The sequence below is a fragment of the Cryptotermes secundus genome, unplaced genomic scaffold, assembly GCF_002891405.2.
Source record: "Cryptotermes secundus unplaced genomic scaffold, Csec_1.0 scaffold1291, whole genome shotgun sequence".
Lineage (NCBI taxonomy): Eukaryota > Metazoa > Arthropoda > Insecta > Blattodea > Kalotermitidae > Cryptotermes > Cryptotermes secundus.
The window spans coordinates 2,139-28,078 of record NW_019729913.1 but is presented as its reverse complement, the minus strand read 5'-3'; the positions used below and the strand labels follow the sequence as shown (position 1 = coordinate 28,078).

Genomic DNA, 25,940 nt, shown 5'->3' with positions numbered 1-25,940 from the left:
TGGAGAGGAGGGTGGAGGGGGGTTCTCAGTCGCGCACATGTTACAATATGCACCATCAAGCCATGTCCAAAAGTTAAGAAATGAAGTAATTCATACATATATCCAAACGAGCACATTTTCTGGTTGCAAGAAAGAAATATGCATTTGCATTAAAATCCGGTCCCTAGTTATGAGTGTCTTGAATGAAAAAGGTCAGAGTTGCGAAATTATTTATCTGGAGTGTTTGTATAGTCATAATATTTCATTTACATTAGTCCATCCTCTCCTTACCCACATGCACTGCCCATTGTGAACTATATCGTACATAGTAGCTACCGGTATGTACTATGCTTCAAGTAAATATAGGTCCCTGTATTTGAACCTGGCAACTGATGGAAATCCAAATGGTTGCTGTGAAAATTGTGATATATTAAAGGCTAGGAGTGAAAAAACATTGGAAAAAAGAAATCAATGCAAATAATAATCGAATCATTACGTTCAGAAGTAAACATACATGACAGGTTGTGTGATCAGCAAGTTAATAAAAAGCTAAAGGGCAAGAAGTGTATGTCTAATAACCAAGACCAAATTTTACAAAATAGTGCTCTGAATAACCATGTTAACTCTTTGACTGGCACGAAGGGTATTTAAATCCCACCCCTGTCCTGGCAGGCCATTTAAACCTTATGTCGCTAAGATGCATGTGCTTGCTTTTTTCTAAACAACTTCAACAAAAATTGGTTTTTAAAAATGAAATTTTCAGGAACTATTAAAAAGACAATATTTTATGCAATAAATGTCTTTCCATACCTTTTTAGTAGTTTTTCTTCGTGTGATAAACATTGAAACATGAAAGTTTGCAGAGAGCCACACCACAGCTTGCACACATGATACTTGTTTCTTTTCTAATCTTGTGCTTAGCACACACTCGACACTTTCTCATGGCACCATTCTTCTTATTGTTACTGGGAGGAACATGGACCATTTTGTGAACTTTCAGGCCACCCTCTAGACGATTTTCTGGGTCTTTCACTGGTGGTCTTTTCAAGGTCGCGTGCGGAGGCGTGACTGCACTCGAGTCTGACGCATTAGTTTCGTCATTCACTTCATTCCTTGACTGTTCTCCCTCTCCACACTGTTTGTTTGGTTCTGTCATTTTTTCTACACAGTTCAATATAAAATCTTTGAATTTGTAATTTCTCCTCTTGTATTTTTCTGGGCGTCAGGCACCGCACTCGTGTTAGCTAAATGTTCATCATTACTGTCTTGTGGATCATTGTCTATCACTGTATTATTGTCACTATCAAATTCATCCAATTCAGGAATCATTATTTCATCGCCACTATCATCATCAGCACAAATCTCCTTCACAACACTTTCCAGCTGGTCTGTAGGAACATGTCGACAATTGCTGCGAGAAGACACGGTGAAACTGAATGAATGTGAAATATTTTTTGAACTTTTCCTTCTCGGAGGGTTCTGAGAGTAATATAGACCCCCACAACGTTTACAAGGGTTCTTTACAACCATGCACAAAAACTACCATATATATGTCTTTGGTTGATGAGTGCCAAGAGAGCAAATAAGGGAAGAGATTTTCAAAGCGTTAAAACACGCCAACGCCAGGGAACGGTTGGCATCACCCCAGCGTTAAAACACGCCCGCGCCAGTCAAAGAGTTAAGTGGGTCCCTTGTCACCATGGCATGGCGTGTCCTCAGGTTGCAAATGGTGAAGTCGCCCTCCAGGTATGGAGGGAAGCTGTGAATATATCGAATATATTGAATAGTCAGTTGCAGAGAGCTGTTAAGGGGTGGTCCTTCAGCTTGGAGGTTGGGCGTGGTGCTCCTGCTCCTCACTGTAAAAATAAACTCGTTATGAAAATTCTTAAGAAGCCTTGAGCCTGGACTGATTCTTTGGATAAAAGACCTAAGCTAAAGAAATTGGATATGAGATTTCGTACATGTAATGTTAGAAGTTCTTATAGGGCAGTTTCGCTCAGGACAGTGGCTGAAGAAATCTCAAAATATAATTTAAATTTAGTGAGGGTAGAGGAGGTCAGATGGGATGAAGGTGGCATTGTACCAGCAGGCGAATATACATTTTTTCTTCGCAAATGTAAATGAAAATCATGAATTAGGTACATATTTTTTTTTGTACATAAGATAATTGTATCAGCAGTTAAGAGGGTAGAGTTCGTTAGTGATAGGATATCATATATAATACTAAAAGGTCACTGTGTGATATCATCATTATGAATATTCACACCCCAACAGAAGATAAAATTGATGACATAAAGGACAGGTTCTTTGAAGAACTAGGACTTGTATTTGATAAATTCCAGAAATACCCTATTAATATTTTGCTAGAAGATTTCAATGCCAAAGTAAGGAAGAAAGACATTTTCAAACCAACGACTGGGAATGAGATTTTGCATAAAATTAGTAATGATACTGTAGTTCGAGTAGTAAATTTTGCAACATCAAGAAATCTTACTGTCAAAAGTAAAATGTTCCTGCATAATAGCATTTATAAATTTACTTCGACATCTCCTGATGGGAAGATAGACAATCAAATCCACCATATTTCAATAGATAGGAGGTGGCGTTCAAGTATACTTGATGTCTGATCATTCAGGGCAGCAGACTCTGATACTGACCATTACCTGGTGGTGGCAAAGGATAGGGAAAGACTGCGAGTGAGCAAACAAACAACGCACAGTGTTCATATGGAGAGGTTCAATCTCAAGAAATTAAAGAGCAGTATCAATTTGAAATCTCAAATAGGTTTGCGGCCTTGAAAACCTTGAACACTGAGATGGTTGTTAATAAAGCTTGGAAAACTATTAGAATATAAAAATTTCTTCCAAGGAGAGTCTAGGTTATTATGAACTGAAGAAACATAATTCATGGTTCGATGAAGGATGCTCAAAATTACTAGACTAAAGAAAACAAGACAATGTGCAATGGTTACAAGATCCAGACGAAAAAATAGGGATAATCGCAACAACATAAGACGCAAAACCAGCAGAATTTCTGGAATAAAAAGAGGGAATATCTGAAAGACATAATTGATGAGCTTGCAATGAACAGTAAGAACAAGAACATTAGAGACTTGTATAGAGGAATAAATGACTTTAAGAAGTGTTACCAACCTAGAAGTAATTCGATGAAGAATAATAACGGTGATCTGCTTGCAGGTACATAGGATCAGAGATGTTAGGCAGAGAGAAATGCATACAGCTGAGCCGTTAATACCTGCTGCCAGCCCTTTTGGGGTTGAAATTGCTATTGCAAAAGTGAGAATGTATAAATCACCAGGTAGTGATCAAATTCTGGCTGTACTTGTTGAAGCAGGAGGTGAAATATTACGTACTAAGATCCATAAGCTAATTAATTCTAGTTGGTATAAGGAAAAATTGTCTGATCAGTGGAAGGAATCTATTATTGTACCAGTTCACAAGAAGGGTGATAAAACTGACTGTAGTAATTATCAGGGGACATCACTGCTATCAACTTCATACAAAATTTTATCCAATATTCTTCTCTCACGTTTATGTCCATACATAAATGAAATAATTTGGGATCATCAGTGTGGTTTTCAATGTAACAGATCGACTACAGATCAGATGTTTGCATTCGTCAGATATTGAAGAAAAATTGGGAGTACAATGAGACAGTACATCAGCTATTTGTAGACTTCAAGAAAGCATATGATTCAGTTAGGAGGAAAATATTGTAGAATATTCCGATAGAGTTTGGGATACCCATGAAACTAGTTAAGCTGATTAAAATGTGTTTAAATGAAACGTAAATAAAGCCCATATAGGCAAACATTTGCATGATAAACTTCCTATCCAGAATGGTCTAAAACAAGGAGATGCTTTACCACCACTCCTTTCCAACTTTGCTTTAGAATATGCAATTAGGAAGGTCCAGGGTAACCAGGTGGGGCTGAAATTAAACGGGACACATCAGCTCTTGGTCTATGCCGATGATGTGATAATCTAGACACCATAAAAAGAAGTTCACAAACTTTGATGCAAGTAAAGAGGTTGGTCTAGAAGTAAACACAGAGAAAACTAAGTATATGTTACTGTCTCGTCAACAAAATGCAGGGCAAAATCATGACATAAAGATAGGAAACAGATGTTTTGAAAATGTGGCACAGTTCAGATATTTGGCAACAATGATAACAAATCAAAAGCTGATTGAGGATGAAATTAAGAAGAGATTGAACTCGGGTAATGCTTGTTACCATTCAGTGCAGAATGATTTGTCTTCTCGTATGTTGTCCAAAGGAATAAAAATTAGTTAATAAAAAACTATAATTTTGCCTGTGGTTCTGTATGGGTGTGAAAATTGGTCTCTGACATTAATGGAGGAACATAGACTGAGGGTGTTTGAGAACAGGGTTTTGAGGAGAATATTTGGACCGAAGAGGGATGAAGTGACAGGAGTTTGGAAAAACTGTATAATGAGGAGCTTCAAAACTTTTACTCTTCTTCAAGTATAATTAGAATGATCAAGTCAAGGAGGATGAAATGGGCAGGGCATGTAGCACGAATGGGGGGAAAGGAATGCATATAGGATATTGGTGGGAAAGCCAGACGGAAAGAGACCACTTGGAGTAACTGCAGATTGGGCTTCTCATCAAGAAGGGCTCAGCTCCATAAGTAAGTACATAAGTAAGTAAGTAAGCAAGCAGGCACAAGACATAAATGGAATTTGTAATATTGTCTATAAATTCCTTTATAGTCATTTTATTTATAATTTTTAACTGTAATTTTAATTTTAATTGTTATCCATTTAATATCAAGTTTAACGTCTAGCATTAACTATATTTGAACCACATTTTAAATTTAAGTTGTCATTAAATTGTCATTATAGAATAATCATAGACACAGTATGAATTCATATTGATTAATGATGCAATTCAGAAACCACATAGTATTCGTGTACACCTGAACATAACCAAAGAAAAGGTTTGAAACATTTAGTGATATCACCAACAACGAATGAAAACGAATGTTGACAAAGCAGTGTCTGTTTTGTTTCTTTTCGATTTTTTGTTGTGCGACTGTGCCAAATTACATATTTTCATATTACAGCAGGATGCATACCATAAAGGCTGTAAATGCTAAGTACAGGTAGCTGAAGAATTTTCCTAGTTAGAAACCATTGCTAGGAAACAGCTAGTGGAGACTCTAATAGACTGAGTATACTTGTCTGTGTGTGTCAGTGACCTACAAAGTGTAGTCTGAGTGGTGAATACAAGTGGTCCTTTCACCAATCCATAACCTGTCTATAGTCAGACACCCTATATGTGGTAATATCAAAAAGGATCTTAGAGAACTAGGAAGGTGTGGTATGGACTGAATCAATCTGGCTCAGGATAGGGACAAGTGGAAGGCTTTTGTGAACACTGTAATGCCATAAATTGCTGGAAAGTTCACGAGTAGCTGTACAATTGGCGGCTTCCTAAGAAAGGATCAGTTCCATAAAATTAATTATTTAGTTAGATAGTTAGTTAGGCCGTGCCATAGCTCAGGCGGTTAGTCACTGGCTTCCCACTGCGGCGGCCCGGGTTTGGTCAAGTGGGATTTGTGGTGGACAAAGTGGCGTTGGGGTGGGTTTTCTCCGAGTACTTCAGTTTCCCTGCCAATCTTCATTTCACCAAATTCTTCATCATCATAATCACCCAGGGAAGGCTACAATAGGCCAATCAGTGGCCGCTGTGCCGAGTGGACCCAGTTGGACTCCAACCCCCACTAAGGGAATTTAATTTCAGGTAGTTAGTCAGTTAGTTATCAATATCTGCTAGCTTTACATTGTACATTGTTTAGATGATCCCCATTTTATTGGCTCAGCTCCTGTAACCTTTGCAATCTGGCTTGTTTTCTTTGATCTAATGATTTTGAACATCCTTCTTTCAACCATGTCCTAATGCTGCTTGAATTCATAATAATATAAAATGGCATTTTGGCTGAGTTTTTTTTAAATTTTATTTAATAGTTTCCCAAGCTCTATTAATATGTGCATCATTATTTAAATTTTGTATATAGTGCAAGCCTGTTTTATCATTTTAACCAGGTACTGTTCTTTATCCCTTACCTCATTTAGTTTCTTGAGACTGAATCCCTCCATATTATACGTTTGTGTTGCCCCTTTTTTCCTTTTATGTCCTTCCAATTCATTATTTATTACCATCCAATAATTCGACACTCTACAATTCAAGTCACTTACATGCCATTAAATAAACCACAAATATGCAAGGAAAAATATACAAGAATGACGTCTTCTGGGATGTGGCGCCTTGTATATCTTGTGTGAACTGACGTTTCAGAGGAACGTATCGCCTCCATCTTCAGGGTAGAAGATCCATGAGAGAGGAACCAACGTGAGCAGGTGGCTGCAGACTGAGCAATCTGAAGATGGAGGCGATACATTCCTCCAAAACGTCGGTTCAGACAAGATCTACACGATGCCACATCCTAGAAGATGGCATTCTTTGTGAGAGATGTTCATTTTCTAAAGGACTCTGTAATGATGAATAAAACAAGTTGTCTTGTAAGAGAAGAACCCACAGTGCAACTGTCAGGTGATTGAAAGTTGTCGCACTTCACTCTTTGCAACAAGAAGTAGCCCAGAGTCTTGGTTTTGATTGCTAATATTGTTCCACGGTTCTGGGCTATGGGAAAATCTTGAGAAAGGAAGAGAATAATATTCAGAATGGGATGATTAAAACTAGGGAGCTGACCTGCAGTTTAACATGCAATAAATATAAAACTTTAACACAATAGTTTTGCAATAATTTAACTTATTTAATAAGAATATTCTGCTCCTACACACAGTTATACAGAATTTGATTATCTGGAGTTGTATAAATATAACAAGTTCAGGGTATGTTAAGTTACCCCATATATGAGTGGAATGATACAGATTTAGATTTCATCTCCACAATTCCTAGGTTCAGTTTTCAAAATAAACTTGCTGGAGGTATTCATGAAAATATCTTAGTTTCTTACATTGTTTCATTCAGATATGTTTGAAAATAAAACAACATGGAATGGAAAAAGAATTAAATACGCTGAAGTGATGGAAGTCTACTGATAGGTAGAAACAGGTCTGTTATTGCGTAAGTTTTATCAACAAATTTTCTCTTCTTACTTCACTTTCAGACACAGAATATTTTGCTTTTCTTTTTCTCCTTTAGGTTCTGGGAAGACCAACACGCCTGGTTCCGACAGCAGACCCAAAGAATTTTATGCTGCTGGTTTTCAGGGGCTTGTGATATGCTGGGACAAACGCCTCAACGTACAGGAAGATTATATTGAGAAATAAAAGAATTTTTCAAATCAGTACTCTTAGTTGTTTAAGTTCTATATCCATTTGTAACTTACTTATTGACCTACCTAGGTAAATTAAAATTGTACTCAATTGTTTATAATTTTAATTTTCAGTCTTGTGGCTGTATTATATTGTTCAATTCTAACTACAATCAAGATTCATTATTGGACTCCATAAGCAAGTTCCTCAAGTTACAACCAGAATTTCGTCCCAAGGACCTGAAAGAGCAGATTGCTCCAAAATGTAGAGTCCTCTACTTTCCATTGAAGTTCCCTTCACTGGGACCTTTGAGAGATTCAGACAACACAGTTCTCCATTTAGTTTGGCCACACAGGTGGTAAGTGGTAATGTAGCTCTGAAATAAGATTTGGTAAGATACGATTTTCTAAAGGACAGCAGAGGACCACTTTCATTATTTTTAAATAATTAGGAAGGCCAGTGTCCAGTAAATCATACAGTTCAATCAGTTAACATATTTAATCAATATTATACAATATAATACATGGCACATCATGGATGTTAAAGCATTACTGTTATCAAACAAATTATAAATTATTTTAATAAACAATCAGATAATTTCTTCATACTGCAGGGAGTATGATAAAGTTCCTGCAACATTCTTCCATGTGTTGCTGATGCTGGTGGATGCTGGACTTAATTTCTATGTGTCAGTACTTGGTGAATCATTTTTTTTAAGTTCCTCCAGTGTTTGCTGAGGCTTGGCCTCATCTGGGAAATCAGGCTGTCAACTGGGGTCACTAGAAAACAAAACATGAATATTATGAAATACTAAGACATACATACATTCTGTGAGTGCCTTCCTGCCTCTCCATATCATATACAATCTGTTCCATAATTTGTCATCCATTTACACTACTACTAGTACCACATTTCATCTAAAGTGTAGGACTGCTAGAGGGATGACTAAGATGGGGGGCACACTAAAGACCAAATGGCAGTCACAGTGTAAGGGCCAGTATGACCCACCCCTTCATCAGTAAATCAATCAATCAATACATTGCTATTATGCTGTTATTTTAGTTCCTGTCTGTGATACTAGATGGCTGAACTAGATCTTTTACTGTTTCAGAGTGATGGTTGGAAAAATACAACAAAATTTGAAATACCAGCTGAAAAAAGTGAAAAAGACTCAAGAATTTCAGTAAATTATTGTGACACAGGAAAGGTTGAAATTACACTCTCTCTACTGTAAGTTTAATCCTGAAATGCACATTCTTGATCACTTTTATTCGGTTACTGAATGCTACAGGTTGACCATATATGGAGTTAAAGAGTAGTACCTGCATTCAACATACATATTTGTATGTTCTGCAAGAAATACAACTCTGAACACAGACATTCATTTATTACTACAATATATCATGAATAGGTTAATAATTACATATAATTCTCACATCAGTGTCTTCTGTGATATGACACTATGTACTCGTAGTCTGGTAGAAGATTCCTGATGTTTCAATGGAATGAAATGACACTATCTTCAGGATTGAAGAGGATACCAAGAAACAACTGCCTGATCTTTGGCCCTGAAGGTGGAAGCAGTACATTCATCTGAAATGTTGGCGAACTTCTACCAGACAACATAGCATTATTTCCCAGAAGCTGTCTTAATAATTATATAAAATAATTTAGAGAAACAATGTAAGTAAAAAAAAGTAAAGCTACCCCTGTAACAGGTCGTGACGGCCCATCGGGGTGGTGAGACGTTTAGGGTCAAGGTCGCGGGTTCAAGTCCCGATCAGGTCGTTGGATTTTTTAAATTGACCTAATCCTTCCAGCCGCACTATGGCCCTGGGTTCGACTCAGCCTCTAACAGAAATGAGTCCAAGGAATTAATTAAATAATTTTCCTGGGGGGTAAAGCACGGCTGGAACGTAAGGCTGACAACCTTACCGCCATCTTTGAGCCGATTGTCCAGATAGAGAGAGAGAATGCACATGTATTATTGACAGTCTAATCCATGAACAAGCAGTCACTATCACTCATTTCAGTGAAGGAAGTTACACAGCTAGACATGAGATCTTAAAAGCATGACATGCCCACAAATACTTTCAGGTTTGGGGTAACTACAGACGGGAATTTCATTAAAAAGGGGGGGGGGAATAATGAAAGATTGTGGCAACAATGTAAATGGGAACAGGCTTCTGCATACATGCAGACACAATGAGAATCGTCACTTTAAGGACATCTGACACGTGCTGCTGAAGAGCAGGAGGTGAAATAGTTGAAGTCACTAGCTTTTGCAGAAGCTACATTGTAACCATATGTCTAATTTTTGATGTCATAAGGGTGGCATGCTATTACATTTTTTGACTTGTGCCTTCCAGGAACACATGATAGTAAATTCTGTTGTTTCCCAGAAGTCTGTTGTACTTATATTTCACTGTCTTTACCATGCTTGTTCAATGCTGGGATTAAAATAGCAGTAATTCACTAACATTCTTTACTGTGAGAATTGAGTACTGACGTAAGGAGGACAACTTATATTCGCCCCTTGAGTACTCAGACCTCTACTGGGTCCACTGTCCACCCCCAGTATTGCTGGGGCTCCTTACAAACCATTACCTTAGCTAGAGCCTAACCCCTTCAGACTGAGGCTCTCTTTAACTTCCAGTGGCTGTCCCATGCAGAGCTAAAGGTCACAATCCATGTTCAACCAAGTTGGGCTTCAACATAATGCTATCCCAGAAGCCCTTGTGGATGGATACCCTCATCAAGAAACTTCATTCAGTTTAACCCCCCCAGGCACCTCATGAAAGCCCTCAAGAGCTAACGGCTACCTCCTCTTGGCAGAAATGGCTAACAACTTACCCATCTAGTACCTTAGAAAGATCTCCTGGACTGCTGACAGTGGGACATCTGTAGCCCTCCAGCAACATTCACTGACAGGGACAGCTGACCACTCACCACTGGCCCGAGATGAACACACAACCAACTTATGGCCGAAGCCTCAATTCCTTACAGAAGAGATTCTTCACTTGGCCCACTCTTTTACCATCCATTCCAGTTCTTCTTCTTGATAGGTTAGTCACCCCTGTCAAGAGCCTTCTTATAGTCTTTCCCTCAGAGCCCATGTAAATTCTGACTGTCTATTCACATTAGCAGAAGACCCAACACCTGAACTCTTCAAAGCACAGAAAGAGGCCCCCAACCCCCAAAGAACTAGCAGCAAGAACCATATTGTTGGCCTCCATTCCTTACTGTGACTACTGCCAAGCATACATTTCTTTCAAAGCTTCATAAAGGAGCCTTATGTGATACAAATCAACTTTGTAACTATTAACTGCATTTTTGAGGTGTGATCAGCAATTGATCTTTTGAACATTAAGGTGCCATATTTACAGAGCTGGGAGGTTAATCCTCTTCAAAGCAGGCTCCTTCAACATGCACAAAGAAACACCTCTCATGCTAACCTTTTGGAACCATCATCAGCTGTTCCATTACACTATTCTCAGTTGGATCAATATCAGATCATCTATATTCCAAGGTCCTTTAAATTTACGGAACAGACAAATTCACAAGAGGCCATACCTGGAGAGTAGAGGCACTGTCTCACTTGTGTAACACTGTGTTTAGCAAAAGACTGCCAAACTGTGCTGAGTGGACAGGTGCATTTTCATGGTGAATTTGCCAGCTGCTTGATTCCCACTTTTATGGCCATATACAAAACCATGCATCAAAAGCTGGCAAACAGTCTGACTTCATGGTGTACAGCACCCTCACAGTCGATTAAAATAATAGTTTCAGCTTAATTTTGCTGCAATTTGATGTGCTTCTTTAAGCCACAACAGGCAACAAGATTTCTAGTGATGACTACTGCTGACTTTAGTGGTTATAATGAACTATCATGTTTCAGTTAAAATATATTCCAAAAATATTTTCATCAGTTTCTGTATATTCAAGCAAGACAGAAGCCACCTATTATCAGCTTCTTTTCCTCCTCCTCTGAGTGACAAAGGCTGAGATATGCCTCCTTCCTGTATCTTCATTTAAAATGACCTGACACAAGTCTTAAGAAATTCCTAGCTCTTTGCCCATTTCACAAATAGTGCCTATTCATAAAATTGGTGACTGGGTCTCCTGTCATTCTGACATCTTCAAATTAGTATGAAATAAAAAAAATCTTACTTTAAATCATGACTAAAAATGACGGAAGCACTGTAAATATATGCCTGAACTTACAGTAATTTGTCACAACATATTCATTTCACCTGCTTTCCTGCTGGGATACAACAGTAAGAAATCCAATTTTAAGATTGCGCAACACAGTTCCAAAGTATGATTTCATGCCTATTAAAGTCAAAAAATGCAATACCATCTAAAAACGTTAACACATGAACAGTTTTTCAAAGACAAAATGTTAAATTTAGTTTTAAAATTGCAAATTGTTAATGTGAATGGTAATTAAGCTTCATAATGAAAGTCTTAAACATCACAAGTATTAGCTCATGGAAATCTGTTCAGCTTAGAGAGATTTTCTGATATGTTAAAATGGTGATTGAAACAATCCTTCAGGTTAATTTGAAAATGTGTTGGCATTTGGGATAGCATAGTTGATATAGTGAATTGCTATGGGCTGGATGACCGAAAGGTTGGAGTTCGAGTCCTGGTAGGGTCAAGAATTTTCTCTTCTCCACATCATCCAGATCGACGCTGGTGTCCACCCAACCTCCTATCCAATGGGTATTGGTGGTTTTTTCCCTGGGGATAAAATGGCCGGGCATGAAGCTGACCACTCACCTTCAGCAAGTGCCGAGGTCAAGAAACCGTGGATCTAAACATACAATCACCCATATGCCTTCATGGCGCAGTGCTCAATTAGTTAAGCACAGTGACAACTTTACCTTTTTTACTTGCACAAACTGTACAAATACGAATCAGGAAGATGTGTAATAATTATCAGTGTAAGTTACACTGACCTCTCTATACAGGTGATGGTTTTCAAGTGAAAATGTACATACCTCCCACAATATTTTAATTTACCTATCACTGAGTAATAATTAATTCTTTTTCCAGGTTGGAAGCAAAATATTATGGGTGCTTTCCTCTGTGTCAAAACGCCTTAGTTTATCCAGACCCATACCCAAATGAATGCCTTTACAGACGTGTACAACAACTCTTAAAAATGGTTGAAAACTTTTGTCAAAATCCAAATTTGGCAAGACATATGAGACATAGTCTTAAAATGGATTCCAAACGTTTCAGTGCTGAATATCTATTCAATGAATATAAGCATGTTCTGTTGCTACACTTATAAGACAGATACACAAAATCCAACACCAGTATTTTCTTATTTCTATCACAGCATATGCTGACACAGTATGGAGACTAAAAACATACCTCATAACAAATACTGGTCATGTTGCCCTGCCCTCTATCACCAGTCATCCATGAACTGAATATCCGACAGAAGAAGAATAGTTTTTGGCAGTGGTTGTGGCTGAGGTGAAAGCACAGTCATGCTTTGCCTTTCCACACCCACATTTGTATTATAAAAATTGTAAGAAATGTCCACAATTATACAGAAACATGTTGTATGTGGATGCATTGTAATTAAGAAAGAAGAAGGAAGGATGGAAAAGGAAGCAGAAAAATTGTAAGGTAAAGACATCTGAAGGTTGTGGTTGTTGTTTTAGGTCCATACAAATTTTTTCATTTATAGAAAATGCATTTAAAGACATGGCTGATATAATATAGAGCATGAGTGCCACCATTTGTTCTATAGCATCAGTTTTTAAATGACGGTACATACTAAAATGACGGGGATACTAGCAATGGAGCTAGATAACCAAGGCGCAATGAGTAGAAGTTGACATGGGTGATGTGAAGATGTGTTAGGCCCCACTGATTTTATGTTGCCTCAAATTCATGATAGTATATTTTACTTGCCCAAATGTACATATGACCTCGTAATAATCTTGTATACAATAATAAACATTCTGTGATAATTACTCTTTACAGCTGAAACTACAGTTGGACAAGATATCCCTCAGCAAATCATTTGTAAGAACCTACTCAGCATCATTTAGCTTATAACAGTACCTGAAATATAATATATAAAATCCCTTGCCAAAAGACAGGGCTATGTTTCTGAAAACACCACTGACAGTAAGGCCTTGTCCTTACTTGAATCTGAGAATTAGGGAAATAACAAGCCACTGTCAACACTTTATAAATCCTGACTAAGACAGGTAAATTTTATACAGTAAGTTAAAAATAACAAACTGTCCCAACATAATGGCAACTCGACAGATAGAAAACTGATTTTAGATATAACCACAGACCTCAGCATGCATTCTCAGTGCTGAAATGTAAGGTTTGTAGAACTGAAATTGATGTGGGATTGTAATTTAGCAAAAAAAAAAAAAAAAAAAAAAAAAGGGAAACATGACTCTGAACAATGTGTTAATACAAGAGGTATACTGGTACGATATTTTGCTTTCTGATAGTAGTGACTACAAAGAATATTCCTATCTCAGATGTGATGTCATGTTCAGTTGCTAGGTATCCATGCTTCAGAAGAATCTGCTGGATGCCTCTATCTTCACAGTAGAAAAATACTCTACCCTGGAAACGGAGATAACAGGTACCTCTACAAAACATAGCATCACATCCCAGAAGACAGCAACCTTCAGTTGATTAAGTTTCATAACCAAGTTTTGGGGACAGAACTGAAGAAAAGTGAAAAACAAGAAGATTAATGCATATGGTTATATATGTAATATTAGTACTTACACACAAACAAAGCCTGCAATATTACTCTGAATGGCGTCGTCTTCTACCGAGGCAACAACACTTACAGCTAAAATATGGTACAGCAGATCTGGTCCTAGAAATCAGTAAGAAATCTCATGTTAAAGTTCTCATCATTATATTACAATATTTTATATGCAATTTCTTTCATTTCAAGTCCCCCACAGATCCATGGTTACTTGTACATTTAAGAGCTAATTTAATCAAAAGTACACAATAAAATGCAATATATCATGCATCAGGATCCCAGTATAATGGACTGCCATGTTACTAACATGTTAATGCCATCTGTGTCTTCGGCCAAGAATGGAATGTTATATTTTAAAGATATTTATGCATACTCAAAAAAATTGTTATCAACTTTAATATTCACCTTCACCAATGACATCATATATTTACTGACTATTTATTGGATTTCATATTTTAAGTATTTAAGCCAAGTGATGATTCTTGTAACAGCTAGACTCTAAAGGGTTCTGAAGATGGTGGATGACACACACACAATTAATGGGGTTTTGGACTTTTTCCATCATCCAGAATTTTAGGTAATAGAGGACATGATGTTTCAGAAACTGGATCTGTTTCAGTCTTCAGGTGAGAAAAGAATTCTGGACGATGGGAAAAGTCCAAAACCCCAGTTATGCTTATAACAGCTGTTTACTAATTTCACGTGGTTTCTTTCAAACCTTTATCTTCTTGTCTTATTTCCAAAACAAACTAAATATCAAAATATGTTAAATTACCATTTCTGCAAATATTCATGGTCACCGTGTTTCTTCTGTTTTAATCAAATTTCCCTCAACAAAAGCTACAGTACAGAACCGATTATAAGAATCCTGATTACCTGAACTGCCAATTAACTGAATCGCCACAACCAAGAAATGTGTCTGCTAAAGAAACATCACCGTTGGACTTTTTCAAATGTAAAGTGTTTGAAAATGTTAATTTATAATTACATTTATTCATTTTCCTTGTTTCAACTGTTTTAAGTTTTTTTTTCGTTTTTATTATTATAATAGTACATACATTATTACAGTGTTATAATACCGCTTTTCCAAATATAACAATTTAATCCCATTACCCAAATTTTTGATTATCCAAACCACCTTTTTAACTAATTCAGATAATCGGCTTTCTACTGTACTTATTCTTTTCAGATATCTAATACACTTATTTTCATTGTCATACAATACAGCACTGTGTACCCACCTCAAAAGATCACATAACCAAATTGCTGGAAATTCTGAAGGCAGAAATTTAAAAACATGACACTTGGGGGCTCTCCAGTTGCACACTGGAGCCAAGTATATACATTATCATATAAGTTAGCGGCCTCCGTAGTCTAGGGGTAATGTTCCCACCTCATGACTCAAGGTACGCGGGTTCAAACCCGGCCGAGGTCGTGGAATTTTTAAGGGCAGAAAAATTCAGGTAACAAGTCCTCCGGGAGGGACTTTAAGCCATGGGTCCCGTGTCCTAGATTTACGACACTTAAAAGAACCTCATGTCTCTAGGAGGCCTCTGAGCTAAATTAGGCCAAAAGTTTCCTGCCCATGTAGTTTCCAATGCCTCCGATAGATGGGGAAGTATTAGGCACCACTGCCAGAGGAGGGACGACCTCGCTGACAGAAAGGGACTAATTATTAGATACCACTACCAAGTAGAGGGTAGAAACCTCGCTGGCAGAAAGGGGCTAAGTATTAGGTACCACTGCCAGAGGAGGGACTACCTAGCTGACAGAAAGGGACTAACTATTAGATACCACTGCCAAGTAGAGGGTAGAAACCTCGCTGGCAGAAAGGGGCTGATAGCGAGCACCAGTATCGGTAGGGGATGGAGACAGTAGAAATTAAAAGGGGGATGTACAATAGACTATCAGTCGTGGTGCATGGGGAAACCCACCCCCTCAATACTGAATCACTCAATTATATTAGTTTGATTTTTCTTTTGGAAACAGGCTAAAAACTTATACAACTGAGATTAACACTCATGAATATGATGCTAACATTCCAATGTTGAAACTAATGCTTTGTTGTGCCATTTAAATTCACTATAATCCCAGGACTCTGACATTATTTACATTAAATATCATTTATATCCACCAAGTTTTATTACATGAAGTAAACATGCCAGGGGAAAATTAATTTTATTTTTTTCTAATATGTTAGATGCAGCAAAGGTTTAAACCACATATTTCCACTTATATGGTCATCATCATGACTTCTGATGCTACATAATCTGAAGTTGATACAGCATTTTTAAACAGAATCAATGAATAACACCTACCTGGTGTCACAGCTACTAGTTCAGTGAGATTATCCTCTTCCTTCATTCCGAAAGGCATACAGGAATCTGGCAGTGCTGGGGCACCTATCTTGTAGATTTTTGCATCAGAAAAAGCAACATCAAATGAATGAGGACATAATGGTTTACGCAAACCATAGAAATATTCAAGCACCTTAGCGTCTCTTTTTTCTGCCCGTGCTCTCTGACTGCGTTGAACAACCTATAAAATATACAGGAAGGCTCAATATTATTCAGTTGACATAATTCTGTTATAAACAAACCATGCATTTGCATGTACTACATGTTTTGGCCTATCGCGGCCATCATCAGGTACATACAGCTTCAGAGATGACCACAATAGGCCAGAACACGTAATACAAGCAAATGCATGGTGTGATTATACTGTAACGTGTTTACGTTACTGAAGACGCCGTAGAGATGGTTAATTGGTTTATTTAACAATCTACAAATAACGGCTACAATTACTTATCACACAGTTGCGGGGTTTCACACTTCATAACCCTAATCGCATTAATCTGTTAACACTGTTGCGGGGTTTCACACTTTATAACCCTATGCGCAAATCAGTTCGCTCTGCCTTCAGTAGTCTACACGTTTACAGTAGGGGAGCTATGTATCACTGTATCACACGCTCCCAATTACACAATCACTCACACGTCCGGTTCTTCTTTCCGCGACGGCTGCTATACTCCAACTGTAGTCGGCTGACTGGAGAACTGTTGATAACACACTCGGCGACTGTTACGTTACAACTCGGCGGCTGTCACAGTACAACTGCCTAGGTGACTGTTACAGTAGAACTTGGAACTGTCTTCGGCGATGGCCAGGTTACAACTAACTCGGTGGCTGTCACAGTACAACTGACTGTGAATAGCCTTCGCTGCTCCTTATGTAGCCTTGATCGGACCATACGGAAAACGGCCATGTAATAAGCACCCTTGTTGCCTGGCGCTGTGTTGCTAGTAACGCTAGCGGTAGTAACCGCTGTTACTACCGTAACAATCCTGTTGCGTCACCGTTACGTTACTGTGCGGAGGAGGGGGAGGGGAGCGCTGACTCACCCGCCGCGTCACTGCTGGTGGGGGGGTTCTCCTTTGCGCAACATGTCACAATACCATAATTGTGTAAATTTATTAATAATAACAATAATAATAATCACTGTCTTACAATCTGATGCTACGATATAATATGTCTAATACAGGAAGGATATTTGAGAGCCTTATGCAAATTGTTTGGCTGTTCAGGTGGCAGTTCATGCACTTTCAGACTTGTGGCTTGGCCAACAAACAGCCTTTACACATTACAACTTCTCTTCAATACCACCCCAGTAGACTGCTGAACAGCTCACATGATGCAAGCATTATATGCTGGCCCATTCAAAAACCCCAAGTCGCATGTCACTACTGCTACTTTATTTTTGACCTGTGCAGTAACCAGTCATGTCAGTCATGTTATATCCTGTGGTGAAATGCCATGTGAGAGTCGCACATTGGACCAAATAATGTCGGTTGTGTACAAAAAGTAAAGAGAAGATGCTACATAAATTTCTATTACAGTTTCAAATAGAACTATTCAACGATATTAAGTAAATTTAAACAAACATTATTGATGGACAAAAAAAAAAAAATCTTGCGTGCTCAGTGAACAAAAAAATGGATGAAATCAGTTCTAGGCTTGCAGATTCCTCTCTAAATCCCTAAGGTGTATGCACAGGAATCTAGGGTTTAACATTCAAGTTTCACAGTCACTCTTTCCAAAAAGGAACTTCAGCACATGAATGTAAACATTGTATGGAGGAGCAAAGAATGCATGAGTAACAACACAATCCACCGTTTGGCTTCTACTGTCATCTGGAAGGGATATGTTTGTGATATTGTTGGCCGACTGGCTTTCCGAATGCTCTGTGAGTACCATCACATGCAGAAAGAGATCACCCAAGGGGCCTGCCTCTCTTCTTCTGGACTGGCTGAACAATGTGTGGCTGGCTTTCAAAATTAGAATTTGCAGGACTATCCATACCATCCCATCCTATTTCTCAAAACCCCATTTTAATATTGTAGCGCATATAGTAATTACTAGGTAATGACGTTGAAACAAGAAACATCCATTACTAGGCAACGACCACAATATATACAAATATGTCAGCCATTACTGGGTAATGCTGCACAAACAAAACATGTTCCCACAAAAACACTGGGAGCAACAATAGAAGAAATATGTTTTCTGTTGGTCTGTGTCCAGATGTTATAAGCAAGGGACAAGGTTAGAAGTTAGTCAGTTGAAACTCAGTCTGTAAAGAGAAGACTAGGGGGCTCTTGTGAAATGGCTGCCAGCCTGGGAGTTAGTCAGTTAAAACACTGAATCTGTGAAGAGAAGACTTAGTTCAATTGTGGAATATGTGCCAGACTATAAGGATGTAGCGAACAGTGTTAAAATCCGTTACCAGGAAATATCTAGTGAAGACAATGGATTTTGTGTGTGCTATAGTTGCATTTATATTTGGAGTGTGTAATTCAGTGAGACTGTTACACTTACTTGCACCTGATCATTCTAATTATATTTGGCAAGGAGAAAAAGTTATGAAACTCCTCATTATGCATTTTTTCACCTTCCTATTATTTCATCCCTAATATATATTTAAAACAAACCTACTTTAATTTTAGGCAGTGGCATTATTTCCTGCACTGCACTGGTCAAATGCAATCACCTAGTAGTAATTTCTTTTTTTGCACTGAATATAATGGTTATAGGATCACAACTCACACACTAGAACCTCATTTATGAAAACAAAATATACCATGAGAATGAGGGGTGTGTATTTAGGTAGCCAAGGCTTTAAGAGAAACATCCTAATCCTTGGAACACCTTAATTGATGAAGAAATGAGCACAAGACAAGCTATTTTACAGCATTTACCAATACCATGACAAACTTCAAACGTCTACTTTATTAATACTTATTTTTTAACTGAGAAGAAAATGTATAACATATAATCTGTACAGATATATGTCACATATACTCTCAAATTTAAGCTGCTCTTTGCTCTTAAATATTTCTGTGGGATATATTTCCATGAACGTCTTCTATTTCATGACTCTGTATTTATAAAACTATTTTTTGTTGTTCTCTCTGTGTAATTTACTAACATAATGTGGTAACATAAGGAACTAAATTTAAATCACAAGACTGATCCAGTTTAAGTAATACAGATATATGTACAAAAAAGGAAATGATTCAAAAGTAAGTATACTGGAAGAACAATATCAAATATAAATTACTCATATTGTTATCTTCACTGCCATGATATCCGAAAATCTAAATATATAAATGGCATTCATGATTAAATTAGGTAAGAATAAATTAAGGAAATGCTTGTAATTATTCAGTTTAAAAACTCTTACATTCTTTGCTTTCCAATACAAAGAATAAGACATAGAAAACAACCAACTGGCATTTGACAACCCATGTGCTGAATCTCTCAACAATGGCAAATTATTCTTATTTGTAAACTTGTAGGCAATTTGAGTGGAGAGGTTTCCCAAATAAGTTTAAAAATAATAAACTCAATGATGGTAATGGCTTTTCACAGTGGGAAAGTTTATACCTTTTCCTATACCAGATACCTCGAGTGCTGCTTCTACAGTCTAGCTCAAAGTTCACAAGAATTTAACAGTACCATGAGTTCAGTAATTATGTTAGTACAACTGATCGTTATGAAAACTGTAAATTAGATAGTGTTTCTTTTACTTAAATTTGGAGTTTGCACAGGGTATTAGCAGTGCTGAACCTCCCTTGACAGGGGTTTTCAGTTACACAGTTCATACAGAAAAGACTGAGCTACTTACACCTCTATTCTTTCATAGGAAAACAACCTTCACAGATGTTGGCATATCACGCGCAAGCTCATGGTACAGCTGTTCCTGATCCAAGACTAGGATGATGTCCACCGCAAATGCTTGGGCAGCATGGGTGAGTTGCTTGTATCCATTACCCTTCACCCACCCACCGGTATCGATAATCACACCAGAAGCATTTGCTAGAATAAAAATGGTAAGAATGTTAATTGCAGAAAATATAAAACATTTCATCTATTTAGAGTCAACATATCCCAGGCCAAAATGCAGAAATTCTTCACTAATCAATTCACATTTACAAAATGTTATCCTCTTGGCTTTATAGGTATTCATTACTAACATAAAGACCATTGAAATTTGAGCACATAATTGTTAAAAATAAACTTCATCAAAAATACCCAGCCTTAAAAATTTACAAATTCTGAAAAGACAGCTATGTTTGAACTAACATACTAAACAATGCAGAATAACAAAGGTACAATAGATCACTGTGGCCACAGTGCAAGAGCCAAGAAGGCCCACCCCTTATACATTCATACTTTCATGCAGAATAACAACATGCATTACTTGGTGCTACTATCTAGAGGATTTTCAGCGAAGAACGACACTGTACTACAAACTACAGCATATGTTCCACTGCTACAATCTTCTGTTTTGATTTGAAACTATTTACTACCATAAATACCAACAGAGAAACAAGCTAAACCCATGTATATATTAACACTTTGCGGACCCCGGACCCTTTAAAAGGTTTTTCGCTTTTAAACGTGGCGGACCTGTCGCATAATATTATGCTTTTAGGACACGTTAGGTTGTAACACATTATACCTTTCTCTGGTGCCATGCAACTGCAATGAATACTGCGTAATAAATCTTCGGAATCTATGCTAGGTATTCAGTAACTTGACCCGGCTGGCTAGGGTCCCTACTTCAAAAGAAAATAAACTTCGTCCCTTGCAGCTGTTTATGTACAAGGCAGGAAGTTACTAGAGGGGACAGCGACCTCCGTAGTCTAGGGGTAACGTTCCCACCTCGTGACTCAAGGTATGCGGGTTCAAACCCGGCGGAGGTCGTGAATTTTTAAGGGCGGAAAAATTCAGCTTTACGGCACGTAAAAGAACTTCATGTCTCCAAAGAAGGCCACTGAGAGAAATTAAGGACATTTCCCGCCCAACAGTAGTCTCTAACGCCTCTGGTAGATGGGGGAAGCATCAAAATATACCACTGAGCTAGTAGAGGCCGAACTAGCTGGCTCGGTCGGGACTGATGGTACGCACCAGTACCGGTAGGGTATAGAGACTGGTAGAATATCACAGGGGGAAGCACAATGGACCAATACTGGTCTAAGTGCATGGGGAAACCCACCCTCTTTAATAACTAACTAACTAGTAGAGGGGAATATGTTTCAAGGACAAAAGCAGTTGAAGGCAAGCAATCTCTGTGACTTGTTTTCCGATGAGCTATCTGACGTGCCTTGTGGAGGAGTAGTGATTAGTGACTCAGACAGTGGAAGTGACAGGGGTCAACAAAGAATTGTGGCCACAGATAATAAAAGTGAAAGTTGCCTTGTGGCTTATATATTGTGCCGTTTTCAATTCATTTTTGGTTTACAAAATCCTAAACCCTGATTATAATTTGAAATACAAAGTATTTCTGATGAATGTGGCAAAGGCTTGGGCTACAGACCAGATGGTGGCTGCAGAACCAGAGTCAGACAGACTTAATGTGACCTAGCCCATGAACTCCCACCCCACGCAGGCCTCATGTGGACACCCCTGGGCGACTCTCAGGTGATATGCAGAAACATACCCTCGCAAAAATTGTGAAGCGTGAACATTCCAAGGGGAAGCTACCTTCTAGGCAGTGCCATGTTTGCGCAGTTCACAAAAAAAGAAAGGGCTATGATTGTCTACATTTGCAAGTTCTGTGTAATGCCACTTCACAAAGGGGAATGTTTCCAGAAATATCACACTCTCAAGCACTTCTAGGAGTACTGGTAAGTGTTCTCCAAAAATTTTAGTTTATAAAATTAATTAGGAGATTTTATATTAATTTTTAAAGTGAACAGTGCAAAAGTTAGGGTAGTAGGTATAAAAATGCCGGTCCCCAGGGAGATTTAAATATTTAAATCGCTGGTCCGCAAAGTGTTAAGATTAATATGTACCTCTGTATTTAGATGTAATTAACAACAATGTTAGTAGCTTGAACAGTGTATTATTCAATGGTAACATGATCAGTTAATGAAAAACTGGAAAGGATGTGGAAGAAAGTGACCATAACCTATTTCAAAGCACTATCCTGGCATTCATTTGGAGGGACTGAGGAAAACCACAAACAACCAGTCATGACAGTCAATATATAGAACAAGATTTAAACTGGCCACATCTTGAATACAATTCAAAGGCACTACTTCTCAATCAAAATTGCTCAGTAAAATTGCATGTTTTGGTGACTAGACACAGGGGTTTGACTGATAATTGGATTTACTGAACACTTGTACCTCACAATTACAAATAATTATACATGTACTCATGGAGCTGAGCCCTTCTTGACAAACAGCCAATTCTGCAGCTACTCAAAAATGCCTGAGCATTTTATGGAACCCAAAGGTTCATTACCATGTTCACAAGAGCCCTCCACTGGTCCAAATCCTGAGTCAGATTAATCCAATGTCATCCTATCTAAGATCCCTTTTAATATTGTCCACCCACCTATGCCTTGCTCTTCCCAGTGGCTCTTTCCTTCCGGCTTTCCCACCAATATCCTATATGCATTCCTCTTCTCCACCATTCATGCTACATGCCCTGCCCACCTCATCTTCCTTGACTTCATCATTTTAATTATACTTGGAGAAGAGTACAAGTTATGAAGCTCCTTATTATGCAGTTTTCCCCAGCCTCCTGTCACTTCATCTCTCTTCGGTCCAAATATTCTCCTCAACACCGTTCTCAAACACCCTCCGTATACGTTCCTTCCTTAATGTAAGAGTACAAGACCTAATACAAAGCTGTGAATATATTGAATAAGCAGTCGTGGACAGCCGACAAGGGGTGGTCCTCCGGCTTGGGGGTTGGGCGTGGGGCTAACAACTCCTCACCATAAAAAAATAAGCTTGTTGTGAAAATGTACACAAAGCCTCAGACTTGCATGGATCTTCTAAATAAATAAATAATTATAACACTGTGAATAACCTACATACTTAACAAATCACTACTGCAAACAATAAGTCTTCTCAGTCTTCCATGTCTTCACTAGTCATTGCTTGGTAGTAGTTCTCAACAATGTCCTTTTCAACTTCTGTGCCCACTCTGTTGCCAGCTTTCTACCATCTCATGGCTGTCAGATGGTCCTAGTTATACAGCCTCTGCATGGACTGCATAAAAAACATCATTTCCATGGTACCTCTGTTGTGTTTATTCTATATCAATTCATCTGTTATTGTGTGTGTGTGTGTGTGTATCAACTGCCATGATGCATGTATACTGAGCAATTACCTAGCAGTAGATGGCTTCTCCTGTTGAATTATTCTGTCATCATGTCACAATGCACCCTCCTTAAGGCTCCTGGTCTCAAGTAGCCTCTAGATTTATTTGGCATTTCTTCTTTTCTTAGTTTGAGGTGGTAACTGGGGCAGCATATACAGCTCCAGCACATCCAAGTATGAACGTCCAGTCACAGACTTTTCAGAAAAGAACAATGGTCCAATCAACTTGTCGTGCATTAAGCCTCCCCACATGTTCATTTTGGGGCGACCTCTCTCCCACCCACAAGTGACATGTGGACATGTGACTTCCCCAAATCCTGCAGTTGCACTTGTTTACAACTCCACTGACATGGAATGTTGCTTCTTCCAAAATGCACGCTTGGTGCAAGAAATCAGGTATCATATCCACAGCGAAGTTTGTGAGTGCTACTTGGTCACTCGGATTTGGTGCATGAATCATTTGCATCTTGTACGATCTTAGGCAGAGCCTCTTGTCTAGCACATCATGCACTGCTGAATGTGGAATCTGTATATAACTGCAAGCTAGCAGCCAGCTGCTGAGGCTGGGGACAGTTTGGGAACCCACAGGAAGAAGTACATCCACCACTGGAAGCCAGTACTGAGCATTGCAGTGGAGACCACAGTTGAGAACCCTAGCTTGGGTGATAGTGATTTGTAAAGTGAAGTCACGAATTATGAATTAAAGTGTTCAATAAATCTGATTATAATTCCAAACCCACCTATAGCCACTCCAACAAGTGACAATACATTACAACTACACAATTATGAATATTGTAACGTGCTTCGTTACTGAAGACGCCGTAGAGATGGTTAATTGGTTTATTTAACAATCTACAAATAACGGCTATAATTATTTATAACACAGTTGCGGGGTTTCACACTTTATAACCCTAATCGCATTAATCTGTTAACACTGTTGCGGGGTTTCACGATTTATAACCCTATGCGCAAATCAGTTCACTCTGTCTTCAGTAGTCTACACGTTTACAGTAGGGGAGCTATGTATCACTGTATCACACACTCCCAATTACACAATCACACACACGTCCGGATCTTCTTTCCGCGACGGCTGCTATACTCCAACTGTAGTCGGCTGACTGGAGAACTGTTGATAACACGCTCGGCGACTGTCACTTTATAACTGACTTGCAGCCGCTGTGCAGCTCACTTATATAGCTGCAGTGCTTGCTTGTTGCATAATGAGTGCCACGTCATCCTGTTACGTCACCGCTGTTGACTCGCATTGCATAGTTACCAGGTTGCTGGGGCTCGGCTATCTTCGGCTCCGCTCGTGACGTCACCGCGCGTTGCGCGTTGCATAGCTACCAGGATGCGGGGTGATTACTTGCCTATTACGCGAGCGCTATGTTACCGCTATGTGCAGCTGGGGGGGTAGGGGTCAACATGTCACAATATTAAGCATACAACTTTCTTTTTTGTTTTTACTGGACTCACTTTTTTACATTCGCAAGTACAATTATTATCACTTATAAAACCTGCGGACCTTTCTTCTTCACTGTTATAATTACTTGCACCACTATCCTTGGTCAAGTGTCTTGGTCCCTTGTTGAAGAACTCTTACAAACTCAGACTCAATTCAACTGACTTCAACTGTCAAAAACTGTCTGGTCTCTTCAAAGCTGGACTTTTATAACCTGGTCTCGGACGAATAAAGAGCACTTTCTCAAAGGGTTCGATTTCACATGTTCTATGCTTGTTACCATGGGAATGCATTATTCCCGCTGCTTCAAACAATTCGTTGCATTCCCATTGCAGCCATTGCATAGCAACGGACCTCATATAGCATCTCGCAGTATTTTCATGCATTAAAGGAAATCTGAAATTTCAGCAACTTTTATACTACTGACGACAGGAGGCAAAAAAAAATTGCACAAACAAAACGTGACCTGCAGAATTACAGCTGAGACCATGCAGGCAACTGTCAACGGTCTTGATGTACACATGGTTATAAATTCTAGTGTTTACAAAGGTAATCAACAGCAGACAATACACTGTACAGAGCAATTATTATTTATCTATATTTCAATACATATAAATCACACAGAAAAAATATTTCACATAAATATTATAGATCTTAATGAGATCTACAGGTATTTTATTCTGTGTACCATTTCTTTGTGTGATGAGAGAGTTTTGAGAATTCTGATATACTTC

At 38.4% G+C, this 25,940-nt stretch overlaps 2 protein-coding genes across 2 annotated transcripts; one reads left to right on the top strand and one right to left on the bottom strand.

The window, feature by feature from the left end:
• Positions 1 to 1,683: 1,683 nt before the first annotated feature.
• LOC111865842 (glycosyltransferase-like domain-containing protein 1) lies at positions 1,684 to 13,924 on the top strand. The gene is made up of 5 exons (XM_033751997.1): positions 1,684 to 1,725; positions 3,177 to 3,336; positions 7,378 to 7,663; positions 7,919 to 8,004; positions 12,339 to 13,924. Exons 1-5 carry the CDS (start codon positions 1,684 to 1,686, stop codon positions 12,602 to 12,604), a joined length of 840 nt encoding a protein of 279 aa, XP_033607888.1. The 3' UTR covers positions 12,605 to 13,924.
• A 154-nt stretch (positions 13,925 to 14,078) lies between these two features.
• LOC111865841 (protein CLP1 homolog) lies at positions 14,079 to 20,442 on the bottom strand (the record flags this gene model as incomplete). The annotated part of the gene is made up of 3 exons (XM_023854197.1): positions 14,079 to 14,176; positions 16,387 to 16,606; positions 20,279 to 20,442. Coding segments are annotated over 3 exons (482 nt in total), but the record flags the coding sequence as incomplete, so codon positions are not given.
• Positions 20,443 to 25,940: the final 5,498 nt, after the last annotated feature.

What these genes read in the sequence shown, in the direction of transcription:
- LOC111865842 (XM_033751997.1), top strand. Translation starts at nt 1,684, where the DNA reads ATGGCGTGTCCTCAGGTTGCAAATGGTGAAGTCGCCCTCCAG. An exon ending in TTAGTTTGGCCACACAGGTG is followed by an intron (nt 7,664 to 7,918) that starts GTAAGTGGTAAT and finishes TTCATACTGCAG; the next exon opens with GGAGTATGATAAAGTTCCTG. An exon ending in TTTCTATGTGTCAGTACTTG is followed by an intron (nt 8,005 to 12,338) that starts GTGAATCATTTT and finishes TTACCTATCACT; the next exon opens with GAGTAATAATTAATTCTTTT.